Source organism: Elephas maximus, chromosome 15 (assembly GCF_024166365.1).
Source record: "Elephas maximus indicus isolate mEleMax1 chromosome 15, mEleMax1 primary haplotype, whole genome shotgun sequence".
Taxonomy (NCBI): Eukaryota; Metazoa; Chordata; class Mammalia; order Proboscidea; family Elephantidae; genus Elephas; species Elephas maximus.
In genome coordinates, this window is record NC_064833.1 from 88,575,492 (window position 1) to 88,588,962 (window position 13,471).

Consider the following 13,471-nt stretch of genomic DNA (forward strand, 5'->3'; position numbering starts at 1 on the left):
GTCCCTGGGAACCAGTAATAAACTTTGTTCTCTATACATTGGCCTTTTCTTGTCTTTTTATGTAAGTGAGGTCATACAATACTTGTCCTTTTGTAATTGGCTTATTTTACTCAGCGTCATGTCTTCAAGCTCCATCTACACTGTAGCATGTATCAAGGCTTCATTTCCCCAACTGGCTGAGTAGTATTTCATTGTATGTATGTACCACATATGGTTGACTCATCTATTGATGAGCACTGCAGTTGTTTCCACTTTTGGCTATTGTGAATAATGCTACAAATGACAATGACGTACAAGTCTCCTTCTAAGTCTCTGCTTTCAAATCTTTTGGGTATAACCTAGGAGTGGAACTGCTAAATCATACGGTAGTTCTATGTTTAGTTTTTTGAGGAACCGCCATACTGTTTTCTGTAACAGCTGTACCATTTTGCCTTCCCACTAGGCAATGGATAAAGATTCCAGTTTCTCCACATCCTCACCAACATGTTATTTTCTTTTTTTCCTTTTTAGCCATCCTAATGGGAGTGAAATGGTGTCTCATTTTGATTTTGATTTCCATGTCTCAGATGGTTAATGATGCTGAGCATCTCTTCATGTATTTGGTGGCCACTTGAAAGTGAAATGTCTATTCAAGTCCTTTGTCCATTTTACGATTGGGTTATTTGTCATTTTGTTGTTGTTGAAGTTTTATATATATTTTGGTTATTAGATTCTTGTCGGACACATGATTTCCGCAGATATTCTCCCAGTTGGTAGCTAGTCTTTTCACTTTTTTGGTAAAGCTTTTTGATGAATAAAATTTTTTAATTTTTATGACGTCTCCCTGATTTGTTTTGTCTTTCACTGCGTGTGCTTTTGTTATTATATTAGGTAGTCCATTGTTGAAATCTAGGCCAGACAGCATCCCCCTTGCTTGTAAGAATTTCATGGTTTTAATTCGCACATTTAGGTCCTTAATCCATTTGAATTTGTCCTGGAATATGGTGTGAGGCATAGACGCTGTTTCATTTTTCTGCATGTGGAAATCCATTTTTCCTAGCACCATTTATTGGAGAGACTCTTCTTTCTCCATGGAATAGGTCTGAGGAGTTCTTAACTGAATCTTATTTAGAAGATGTGAGGTCTTAGTTCTTCCACCACCACCACCTAACATGCACATGCTCACGCTAACATGAGCACATACGTACACACACACATGCACACACACAAGACACATTTCCTGTCCCACCATACTTCCAATATAGTCATATCCTAATTTGAGTTAAGACAGATATTCAGTATTCCCATAATTATGATTATGTAAAAACCGTTCACAGACAAACCAAGTAGTGCACTTCCAATGCCTCTCCTTTGCTGTGTGATATATTGCTTTCGATATATCGCTGAAGTTAATATTTGTCTGCTTTCTTTGCTGTTTTTCATGTGACTATCAATTCGTCAACAAACGCCCCCGAATTAATTAAATTGCCTCAAATCAGCTAAATACCTCAGGAAGTCTACCACCTTCATCTGTGGCGTTACCTTTTACAACTCTGCACAGAGGCGTGCCTTCACCCATGTGTGTGTGTGTACATGTACATACACACACACACATATACACCCTTACCCTCCACAAACTCATCTGTTTCTCTCACTGGAGTCCCTACTTCCTAGGTCCAATTCTTCTTTCTTGCCTTACTGCATTTTTTTTTTCTTTTTTAATTAAATGCTTGCTCTAGCAGCTTCCTAATAAACAGTGCAGAAGGCATAGTTTTTTTGAGATCTTGCATATTTGAAAACACCCTTATTTTACTCTCACTCTTCACTGACAATCTCACCAGATGTAGAACTCCAGGTTGAAAGCCTTCCTTGAATTTTGAAAATACTGGCTCACGATCTTCAGCTTCCACACTGCTCCTGAAAAGACACGTCTGAAAGGTAACTAGTTTTTCTCCTGTGGAATCGTGCAAGGTACTTCCTCATGGAGACCCGCAGGGTTCTGAATTTTCACAGAAATGTGCTCCAAGTGCAGCTGGTTCCGTCCTTGTGCTGGACACACAATGGCCCCTTCCCTCTAGAAACTCAGCCCTTCCTTTCTGGTAAGTCCTCTCCACAGTAACGCTGCACTCTGAGCAGTGACACTAAGCTAGGCCTTTTAGGTTGACCCCGAGCTTCCTCATCTTTTCTCCTTATTTCACAGTTTTACTCTACTTTCTGTGACAGCTCCTCAGTTTTATCTCCCAAACTAATTTCATTTTAATTTCTGATATAAACCTATGCTTAATTCCCAAGAGCTCTTTTGTGTTCTCCAGTGCTCTTTTTCACTAGTGATTCCTGTTTCATGGATATAGTGTCTTCTCTTCTGTCTCTGAGATCTTCTTCTCACGTGTACATCTCACTGGGCAGTCTCCTGCCTGTGCCTTGTGGAGTCCCTCTCCCCTACCCTGAGCTGCAGCAGGGCTCATCTGCCTGGACAGTGATGGTAGTGTCTTTGTTTTCTCTCAGGCTTGTCAGAATATTGCAAGATCCTCCCTTGAAGGTATACACCTTACTTATCTAGAGCTGCTATAACAGAAATATGACAAGTGGATGGCTTTAACAAACAGAAGTCTATCCTCTTACAGTTTAGGAGGCTAGAAGTCTGAATTCAGGGTGCTAGCTCCAGGGGAAGGTTTTCTCTGTCAGCTCTGGAGGAAGGTCCTTGTCATCAATCTTCCCCTGGTCTAGGAGCTTCTCAGTGAAAGGACCTCAGGTCCAAAGGACACACTCCGCTCCCAGCTCTTCTTTCTTGGTGGTAAAAGGTCTCCCTCCTCTCTCCTGCTTCTCTTTTATATCTCAAAAGAGATTGACTCAAGATACAACCTTATCCTGTAGACTGAGTCCTGCCTCATTAACATAACAATCTCTAATCCTGCCTCATTAACATCATAGAGGTTATGATTTACAGCACACAGAAAAATTACATCAGATCACAAAATGGAAGACAACCACACAATACTAGAAATCATGGCCTAGCTAAGGTAACAGAAATTTTGTGGAGATACAATTCAACCCATAACATTATATACCTAGCTGACTATTCAGGGAGCCAGACTGGGAGAACAAGCTAAGGGTCTTGTGACTGAGAATTTAGCCAGGTTTTCACTTACTCTGTTTTCAAGAAGGAATGTTTGCCCTGACTATCCCTAAAAAAAGGTCAAACCCTGGAGCCCCTCAACCAGACAGATGTATCCTCTCCAGAGAATATACCTCCCAAAACTAAAAACCAAACCCATTGCGGCTGAGTTGATTTCAACACATAGCGACCCTACATCAACCCTGTAGGACAGAGAAGAACTTGTTCATAAGGTTTCCAAGGCAGCAATCTTTATAGAAGCAGACTGCCATATCTTTCTCTCATGGAGTGGCTGGTGGGTTCAAACCATTGACCTTTCTGTTAGCAGTGAAGCGCTTAACCACTGCACCACCAGGGCTACTTCATAAGCCTTCCATCTTCCCTAAAGTAGGGAAAGACTGGGCCCCAACTACAGGGTAGGGAGTGACCAGAAAGGGATGGCCACTGCCAACCAGTCACTGTGTCCAGGCTTCCTTGCCCCCTAAGTACCCACTGCAGGTCCCCAAGCCTGTGGCCCAGCAGTGATGGCCATTCACAAGGCCTGCTGCAGCCATGCTGGACTCTTCACCTATCACTGTCTGTCCTTTTGCTTTCCAGTTTCCCAAATTTTGTCATTCTGGTCTTTTCTTTTTTCTGTTTCCTTTAAGATGGCGCTTTTTTTTTTTTTTAATTCCATTTCTGTCATTTTAGAGGGCCTTGAGGAGCAAAGGAAGATAAATGTATACACATTTTTATGTACCATTTTCACCAGAAATCTGAATGTTCTAAATGCTTAAAATGTTAAATCCCCTGAGTATCAACGGTCTATCACAATTTTATTTCTAACTTAAAAAAATACAAATTGCAAGTGCAATCTACCACAAAATATTCCCCTATAACAGATAATAAGCACTGTTGGGAATAAATGCTAACTCAGTAGGAATTACAAGGCCACCCTTAAAATGGTCCTGGAAATTTCTGCCTACAGAGCAGGTTAAATTTCAAAATTCTAGATGTTTGGCAAACCAAAGGTACTACCTACTTAACAGTGATCTCAAAAGTTCCATGTGAGAGGCAAACTGGGGGAGAGAAGATCACACAGAGTGGCGGCTTAGATCCGTGCGCCGGGGTCCGCATGTAGGCCAGAAGGCAGACAAGATTGTGAATTCTGATGCCACATTCTGACAAAATCCAGTACCCTACATAGCTATCCACCATAAAGTCAGGCCTATAGACTTTGGGGTGTGAAGGAATGAAAAAAATAATCAGTGTTTTCACAACCATTAACATCCATGAACTCTTGATAAACAGTGTGTTTTGTTTCCATTGATTTTAACCTTCCAGAACGAGATCTTTTTTGTTTTTTTAATAAAATATTTCAGGAATATGTCAATCCTTATAAGCATTAGGTAAGGAAATATTTACAGAAAAGCTTCAGTACCATTTTCGGATTTTCCTCAGATGATTTCATGAGCCCCACCACAGCAGTATCTACATTTTTCAGCAATTCAGTGTTGATGGTTTCAGAGAACAAGCCATAGAAATACTCTCCGTGGGAGAAGCTGACAACACTCCTCTGCGCGCGGCCAGAGGATGGCATGGACAGCGCTGCTGTGCTCAGGAGGAGGTCCACCAGCTGCTCGCACTGTGAAGAACAAAGGAAAGGCAAGATGACAGGCATTCACACGTGTCACAGACAGGCTTCTTGGGGACTGCTAACTTTGAAGTTGGAAAATCATGCAGTAAGGTCTAAAGACAGCCTGATATGTGAAGGCCAGGGTTCAAGTCTGAAACTCTAAGGACTACTGCCAAAATTGCATATATTTTAATTGGCCTCAATTTACTAGGTTTCCTTTTGGAAATGAAGTTTCCAGGTTCGTGTTTCTCCCAAATTCCAAAAAATGGTGGTGGTGGTGGTTGTTTCAAAAGGAGACTCTAGAGAGTATTTTTAGAAACTGTAAACATGGAATTTGTACAAAAAGGTCCTGAGGACAATGGTGTGGCACCTGGTGTTTTTGGAAACACCTCCCAAGGCCCTCCTAAGTCACCCACCCCAAGAGCTGCCCACGAAGGGGAAGAAGAGGTCATTTGTCAACACAGTTCAGCTTTATGTTCACAAAAAGGCCCCATCTAAAACCCCTTTGGAAGCAAAATGAGATAGACAAAACTCCACTTTAAGAAGGATGTTATTCTATTTCTTTAAAAAAAAATAAAGACTTTAAGTCTCCTCTAAGAGAAAGGCCACTCGCATAAATCATCTACAACACTTGGGCAGCTAAGGACTGACCCACCTAATCCCCACGGCACCAGATGCAGCAGTGAGTGACCACTGCCTGCCCAGGTCAGTGCATCAGATGGCTGTGCTTCCTACCTGTCCTCCAAAAGCAAAGGCCAGCTCCAGGAGCCCACTGGCCAGCCGCTTACAGCTGGTGTCTAGCACAGGAAGACACTGTCCTTCCTCAACAGGTCCAATGCCTTTATAAACCAGGGTAAGAAGTTTTGTGCCAATAGAATGATGCAGATCTGCAGGCTAAAACAAAGCCAACACTGAAGTGCCCAGCAAAAGATACTTTACAGAAAAAAAAAAACAATTTTACAACTTTTATTAATTAAAATAAACTATGGACCTAACACTGACAATTACCTTCCAAAGTACAAGCTTGGAGAAAAATTAACTCAACTTTGCTTTCTATATTATATTTTTCATTTATATTGCCTGACCACAAAGGCACAGTAGCAGTTAACCCTTAAAATTCTTTAGCAGGCTGTTCTGGAATTATTTAAATATCCTTTATTTTAGTTTCACTTTATATTTATAAATTTTTATATTTACTTTCATATTTATACTCCAGATAACATCTGTCTGGAGCAAGTATGCCAGTAATTTCTATTTCAGCATGCCCTGTACAGAACGGATGTTTAACATCCTTTATGAATAAACAGACTAAACTATATAGTAAAGCTAAGTGAAATGTAGAATCAAATTGGTTATGAAGGTTTACCTGTGATGGTAAAATAGCATGCAAGAACCCAGCTTTATGAAGGTGTTTACATGCTGATACCAAAGAAGCCAGCTTGGTCCTGTCCACGTGAGCATCAGGATTATACAGGTCAATAGCACAAAGGTCCTCAATGCTGGCCATGTCAGAGAAACAAAAAAGGAAGCTATGTGAGGTCTGATGTCATTAAATTACCAGGATACATGGAAAAGCTGTGTACATTCACGGTACACGCATTCACTCATCACCTGCTACTCAAACTCACTAACAAGGTCCTGGATAGGAAATATAAACTAGCACCAAAACAAAGGCTCCAGCCCCTAACTTAGCTGTGGAGACTTCCTGTTGTGCTGAACCACCGAGGAATCTTGCTTGTCCTACGGTACAGAAAGGGCTTCCTTAAATATCTGATCTTCAAACAACTGATGAGTCCTTTACTCCACAAAGGGCCGCAGGATGCCAGCACCTCACATGCCATGACACACACGCACGCAGCCTCCTACCTACCTCTGCACTGGGATTTTTTCCTGGAGGTGCGTCTCTAGGATGTCTTTACACGGCAGCTTCTTCAGTGCTGCCATCAGGCTCACACACACACTGGGAAGACGATCCTTGACCTGAACATCTCCTAGGTTGAAGCCCATGCTCACAGGCTCACACAGTGTTTGCACCACGAGCTTCACAAGGCTGGTGTTGAGTAAGTCCTTTTCAAGGAGCTGCAAGGCATGATTTGAGTCAAAATCCATTGTATTAGGCAATGGTTATACTTCCACTACAGTGTAAGGGGTATAATGTTGGGAATTTTTGTCTGTTCAGCACAGCGGGGCCAGCAAACTTTTTCCATAAAGGGCTGGACAATAAATATTTTAGGCTTTGGGGGCCATATGGTCTCTGCTGCACCTACTCTGCCACCGCAGCGTGAAGGGTGCCATAAACAACATATAAACAATAAAGCAGGCAAGTCTGGTGTGGTGGCCACAGCTTCCCAGTCCCCAGTTTAGGGTGCTGCTGGATCTCCATGGCCTAGTACAGTACCCGGCAAATAGCAGCCACTCTGTATATATTAACTGGAAGGGCTCACTGGAGATTATTTATATAAGCATCATAGATACATTTACAAACATCTGCTAATGGATGCTTCCTAAAGCAAATATTTGCTCATAGTATAAAACGCAGCACAAAATAAAACATTTAGGAAAACTCTTTTGTATTTCATTCACACAAAGAAAATCTGAAGAACCTATAAAATTCTTATTTTTAAAAACAGGTAACTCCTACAGGCATGGAAAGTTCTAAAAAAGAAACCCATAGTGACTTTTAGTAGGAACTTTACCAATGTATCACAAATGCCAAGCTCTGACCTAAAATTAAAAGAGCAGCAGTAGCAACCCTACCTTCCAGCTCTCCGGAGTGGTGCTGAGCAGCGTTGTGGTAAATTCCATAATGCGGACCACAACCGTGCACTTGCTGTAATTGTATCCTTCTCCCTCCTGTGGGCTGGGAATGTCATGCATCGCACCAGAGCCAAAGCACTGTTCTGCTGCTGTGATATCGTGCATAGCAAGGTTCTCTAAGAAGAAAGCCACTGCTTTCAAAAGTGAAGACTGTGTTTCAGTGCCTAGAAATAATTTTATTAAAATATTAATGCATGCTCTAAAATCTACATGATACTGCAAAAACTCAACCACAAAAAGACAAATAACCCAATTAAAAAATGGGCAAAGGATATGAATAGATACTTCACTAAAGAAGACATTCAGGTTGCTAACAGATACATGAGGAGATGCTCACGATCATTAGCTATTAGAGAAATGCAAATCAAAACTACAATGAGATTCCATCTCACTCCAACAAGGCTGGCATCAACCCAAAAAACACAGAATAATAAATGCTGGAGAGGTTGTAGAAAGACTGGAACACTTATACACTGCTGATGGGAATGTAAAACGGTACAACTACTTTGGAAATCGATTCGGTGCTTCCTTAAAAAGCTAGAAATAGAACTACCATACGATCCAGCTATCCCACTCCTTGGAATGTATCCTAGAGAAACAAGAGCCTTTACATGAACAGATATATGCGCACCCATGTTCACTGCAGCACTGTTTACAATACCAAAAAGATGGAACCAACCAAGGTGTCCATCAACGGATGAATGGATAAATAAATTATGGTATATTCACACAATGGAATATTACGCATCGATAAAGAACAATGATGAATCCGTGAAACATTTCATAACATGGAGGAATCTGGAAGGCGTTATGCTGAGTGAAATTAGTCAGTTGCAAAAGGACAAATATTGTATAAGACCACTATTATAAGAACTTGAGAAATAGTTTAAATACAGAAGAGAATATTCTTTGATGGTTACGAGAGGGGGCAGGGAGGGAGGCAGAAGGTTTTTGCTAATTAGATAATAGATAAGAACTATTTTAGGTGAAGGGAAAGACAACACACTATACAGGAAAGGTCAGCACAACTGGACTAAATCAAGAGCAAAGAAGTTGCCTGAATAAACTGAACACTTCGAAGGCCAGCGTAGCAGGGGCAGGGGTTTAGGGGACCATGGTTTCAGGGGACATCTAAGTCAACTGGCATAATAAAATCTATTAACAAAACATTCTGCATCCCACTTTGAAGAGTCACATCTGGGGTCTTAAACGCTAGCAAGCAGCCATCTAAGATGCATCAATTGGTCTCAACGCGCCTGGATCAAAGGAGAATGAAGAACACCAAAGACACAAGGTAATTATGAGCCCAAGAGACAGAAAGGGCCATATAAACCAGAGACTACATCAGCCTAAGGCCAGAAGAACTAGATGGTGCCTAGCTATAACTGATGACTGCCCTGACAGGGAACACAACAGAGAACCCCTCAGGGAGCAGGAGAGCAGTGGGATGCAGACCTCAAATTCTCGTAAAAAAGACCAGACTTAATCGTCTGACTGAGACTAGAAGGACTCCAGAGGTCATGGTCCCCAGACCTTCTCTTAGCCCAAGACAGGAACCATTCCCAAAGCCAACTCTTCAGACAGGGATTGGACTGGACTATGGGATAGAAAATGATACTGAGGAAGAAGGAGCTTCTTGGATCAAGTAGACACATGAGACTATGTTGGCATCTCCTATGTGGAGGGGAAATGAGAAGGCAGAGGGGGCCAGAATCTGTCCGAATGGACACAAAAAGAGAGAGTGGAGGGAAGGAGTGTGCTGTCTCATTAGGGGGAGAGCAATGAGGAGTATATAGGAAGGTGTTTACAAATTTTTGTATGAGAGTCCAACTCGATTTGTAAACTTTTACTTAAAGCACAATAAAAATTAAAAAAAATATGTTAACACATGCTTTCTTCTTTTTATACAGGGAAATAACATCATATGATTAAAGTAAGATTCCTTCTAAAATACAGGTACAGGAAGTTCTCAGACTACAAATGAGTTCCATTTCTAAGTATCTTTAAGTCAAATTTGTACGGTAAATCGGAACAGGTATGGTTCTTTATCTAACAACAGTTAGTCAAATGTCTGTCTTGGTATATGGCATATAGAGTATACCTTTCTATGCATAAAAAACATTAAAGAGACACTTCCAGATATACTAAAATATCTTTAACATAATAATACAGTAATAATAATAATTATTTAGATGAAAGTTTACAGCTCAAGTTAGTTTCACATTCAAAAATTTATACACATACTGTTTTGTGACATTGGTTGCAATCTCCACAATGGAACAGCATGCTCGCCCTTTTCACCCTGGGTTCCCAGTGTCCATTCACCCAGTTCCCATCTCCTCCTGCCTTCTCATCTTGCTTGTAGGTAAGACTTGTCCATTTGGCCTCGTATATTTGATTGAACTAAGAAGCACCTTTCTCACATGTGTTATTTTTTGTTTTATAGGGTCGTCTATCTTTGTCTGAAGAGTGGACTTTGGGAACAGTGTTAGTTCTGAGTTAGCAGAGTGCCCGGGGGCCATAGTCTCAGGGGTTCTTCAGGTCTCTGTCAAATCAGTAAAGCTGGCGTTTTTTCATGAATTTGAGTTCTATTTTACATTTTTCTCCCGTTCTGTCTGGGACTCTGATCTGATCCCCGTCAGAGTGGTTGGTGGTGGCAGCCACGCACCATAGTCTTCTTCTGGGCTCAGGGTGGTGGACTCTCTTGTTCATGTGGTCCTTTAGTCTTCTGGGCTAATATTTTCCTTTTGTCCTTGGTTTTCTTAATAATAATATTTTCATGCACATAGCAAAGTAGCAACCATTTGTTATTATGAACAATTGTATGTACCCTGAATTTTTAACACAATAGGCTTTACAGGGATTGGTTCGCAAGTATGGGTTGTAGGTAAGTCAGGCGTTCATTATTTGGAGATTGCCCGTATAATACAGTAGAAGTTAAAAAAAAAAAAAGATGAATAAGATTCTACTCACAATTAATACTACACAAATAGAATTCAACTTTACATCATACAATAAGAACAGATGGAAGAAAATTATAAAACTGCTAAAAGAGATTTAAAAAGACTTAAATAAATGGGAAAATGTTACATGTTCATGGGTTGGAAAACTTAATATTGTTAAGATGTTAATAATACCCAAAACAATCTATAGATTCAACACAATCCCAATCAAAATTCCAATAGCCTTCTTTGCACAAATAGAAAAATCAATCCTCAACTTTACATGGAATGGCAAGAGGACTCAAATAGGTAAGGCAACATGGAAAGGGACGAACAAAGTAGGAAGACTCACACTTCTAGATTTAAAAATATATTATACAGCTACCATAATAAAGACAGCCTGGTACTGGTACAACATTAAACAGATAGGTCAAAAATAATTGAGAGTGAGAAAATAAACCCACTCATCTATAGTCAACTGATTTTTGACAAGGACACTAAGTACACTGGAAGGGAAAAGAAGAGTTTCTTAAATGGTGTGGGAATAATTGGATTTCCACATGCGGAAAAATGAAACAGGATCTATGCCTCACACCATACACCAAAACAAATTCAAAATGGACTAAGGACCTAAATGTGAAAACTAAAACCATAAAATTCTTAGAAGAAAATGGAGATGTAGCACTGTTGGGCCTAGCTTTTAATAATGAATTATCTATTATAATAACAAAAGCACAAACAACAAAAGACCAAATAAATCAATGGGACCTCAAAAATTAAAAGCTTTTGTTCACCAAAAGACTTTACCAAAAAAAAAGAAAAGGCAAGCTACAGACTGGAAGAATTGTCTTCTGAAATCACACACACAATAAGAATCTAATAACCAAGATACATCAAAAAGAGCTTCAATAACTTAACAACAAAAAGACAAATACCCCAATTCTAAAATGAGTAAAGGACTTCAACAGATAGTTCACCAACGAGGACATTCAAATGTCCACCAAACACATGAAAAGATCCTCAACGCCATTAGCCATCAGAGAGATGCAAATCAAGACCACAATGGGATGCCATTTCACTCCCACTAAGATGGCTTAAAAAGACCCAGAAAATAACAAATGTTGGAAAGCATGTGGGGACATTAGAACCTTTATGCATTGCAGGTGGGAAAGAAAACAGTGCTGATTCCTCAAAAACATAAACATAAGACTACCATTTAACCCAGCAATTCTACTCCTAGATACATACCCAAGAGACTTGAAAGCTGAGACTTGTTTCGTATACCAACGTTCATTGCAGCCAAAAGGTCAAAACAACCTAAATGCCCATCAACGGATGAACGGATAAAGCACAAATACAGTTTGATCTCACTTACATAAAAAGGCAACAAAAGGTAAATGCATAGAAGCTTAAGTTTACTAGATGTTACCGGGGTGGGAGGGAGGGGAAAGGGGGATCACTGCTTATAGACTACTGAGTGTCAGTTTATGGTCACGGAAGACCACAATGACTGAGGATACAGTTACATAGCTGATTATCCTAGCTGTCCAAAAATTGTACACCTGTAAAAAGTTGAATTGGCAAAAGTTGTGTGACAGACATAACTATAACAATGACAAAAAATATAGCTGCCGAGGCTGCTTATGTACACTCAAACACCTCATGGGATTTGGTTTCTTGTTTTGGAGGTTTAGGGTCATGGTCTCATGGGACATCCCAGTTAGTTGGCCTAATAACATGTTTAGTGCTTCTGCTCTACCTCCTAATTCATTGCGTAGTGCCTGGGGTCTTAGAAGATTGCCAAGTGGCCATTCAAGGCACAAATTGATCTCTACCCGCCTGGACCAATGGTAGAAGGAGAGTCAGGAACAAGAGGAGGAAATGGAATGTATGGCTAACTGCTTCCGTGAATTGCCACGAGACCAGAAAAACTACATGGTCCTAGGGTAACATTACTGAACATTTTGGTCAAAGGTTCCATAGAAGAATCCTGATAAAAAGAGGAAAAATACAAAACAGAATTTCATATTCTCATGGAATCCAGACTTTCTGGAGCCATTGGGGCTGGATGAGCCTCCACAACTATTGCCCTGAGGTAAACTTTCAACCTTAAACCAAAAATATCCTTTGAAGTCTTCTGAAAACTAAACAATAAAAAAAAAAAGTTTACCAAAAAATGTCTGCCTTGAGCATTATGTTCTTTTAAGAACTACCTAAACCAAAACCTGCTGCCGACTCATAGTGATCCTACAGGACAGAGTAGAACTGCCACAAAGGATTTCCAAGGAGTGGCTGGTGGATTTGAACTGCTGACCTTTTGGTTAGCAGCCAAGCTCTTAACCACTGTGCCAAGAACTATCTAAAAAAAAAAAAAAATTCTATAGCAGGCTAAATAAACAAGAGCAACTCAAAAAATTAGATAGGGAACTTAGGGGCAGTTAGTTTATGTTATATGGAGAACAACTACTCAGAAAACGAGGGTGAGAATGGTTGAACAACTTTAAGAGTGTAATCAATGTCACTGAATTGTACATATAGAAACTGTTGAATTGGTGTATGTTTTGCTGTGTATATTCGCAACAACAAAAACGTAAATAAAATTCAGGAAAAAAAAAAAGAACACATCTATGGAAAGTCAAGCCTTGATTCTAAATCACTACTAGTAGGAATATAAATTAATATGGTGTTTTAACGGAGCAATTTGGCAACTGAAATCAAAAGCTTTACAAAATGTAAATTTCTATCGGGTGTTAAAATGCTCCTATGATTTGATCCAGCAATTCTACATCTGAAAATTTATCCTAATGAAACAGTATAATTGTAAAACTATGTGAGATTATTCATTTTAGCATTGTTTTTAATAATGAAAAACAGAAACTACCTGTCTTTCAAAGGTGAAACTGTCAGACAAATAAATGATGGCAGTGGTGGTAAAACGAGTGTACGTAAGCATTGGTAATTTTATCGAATTGATTTTCAGGTCCACTCCCAGATGGACTTTTA

At 40.0% G+C, this 13,471-nt stretch overlaps 1 protein-coding gene across 3 annotated transcripts in view; it reads right to left on the minus strand.

Annotated features, from left to right (window-relative positions):
• PRKDC (protein kinase, DNA-activated, catalytic subunit) overlaps positions 1 to 13,471 on the minus strand; it is a 321,194-nt gene that overhangs the window by 203,590 nt on the left and 104,133 nt on the right. For all 3 annotated transcript variants that reach the window (XR_007513335.1, XM_049854457.1, XM_049854458.1), the window contains exons 32-36: positions 7,467 to 7,690; positions 6,580 to 6,788; positions 6,076 to 6,208; positions 5,445 to 5,603; positions 4,515 to 4,718 (exon numbers count right to left, since the gene is read on the minus strand). Coding sequence is in view for 2 of the 3 variants with exons in the window: in XM_049854457.1 (XP_049710414.1) it covers positions 4,515 to 4,718; positions 5,445 to 5,603; positions 6,076 to 6,208; positions 6,580 to 6,788; positions 7,467 to 7,690 (929 nt within the window). In the remaining variant the exon portion in view is untranslated. The remainder of the gene's footprint in view (positions 1 to 4,514; positions 4,719 to 5,444; positions 5,604 to 6,075; positions 6,209 to 6,579; positions 6,789 to 7,466; positions 7,691 to 13,471) is intronic.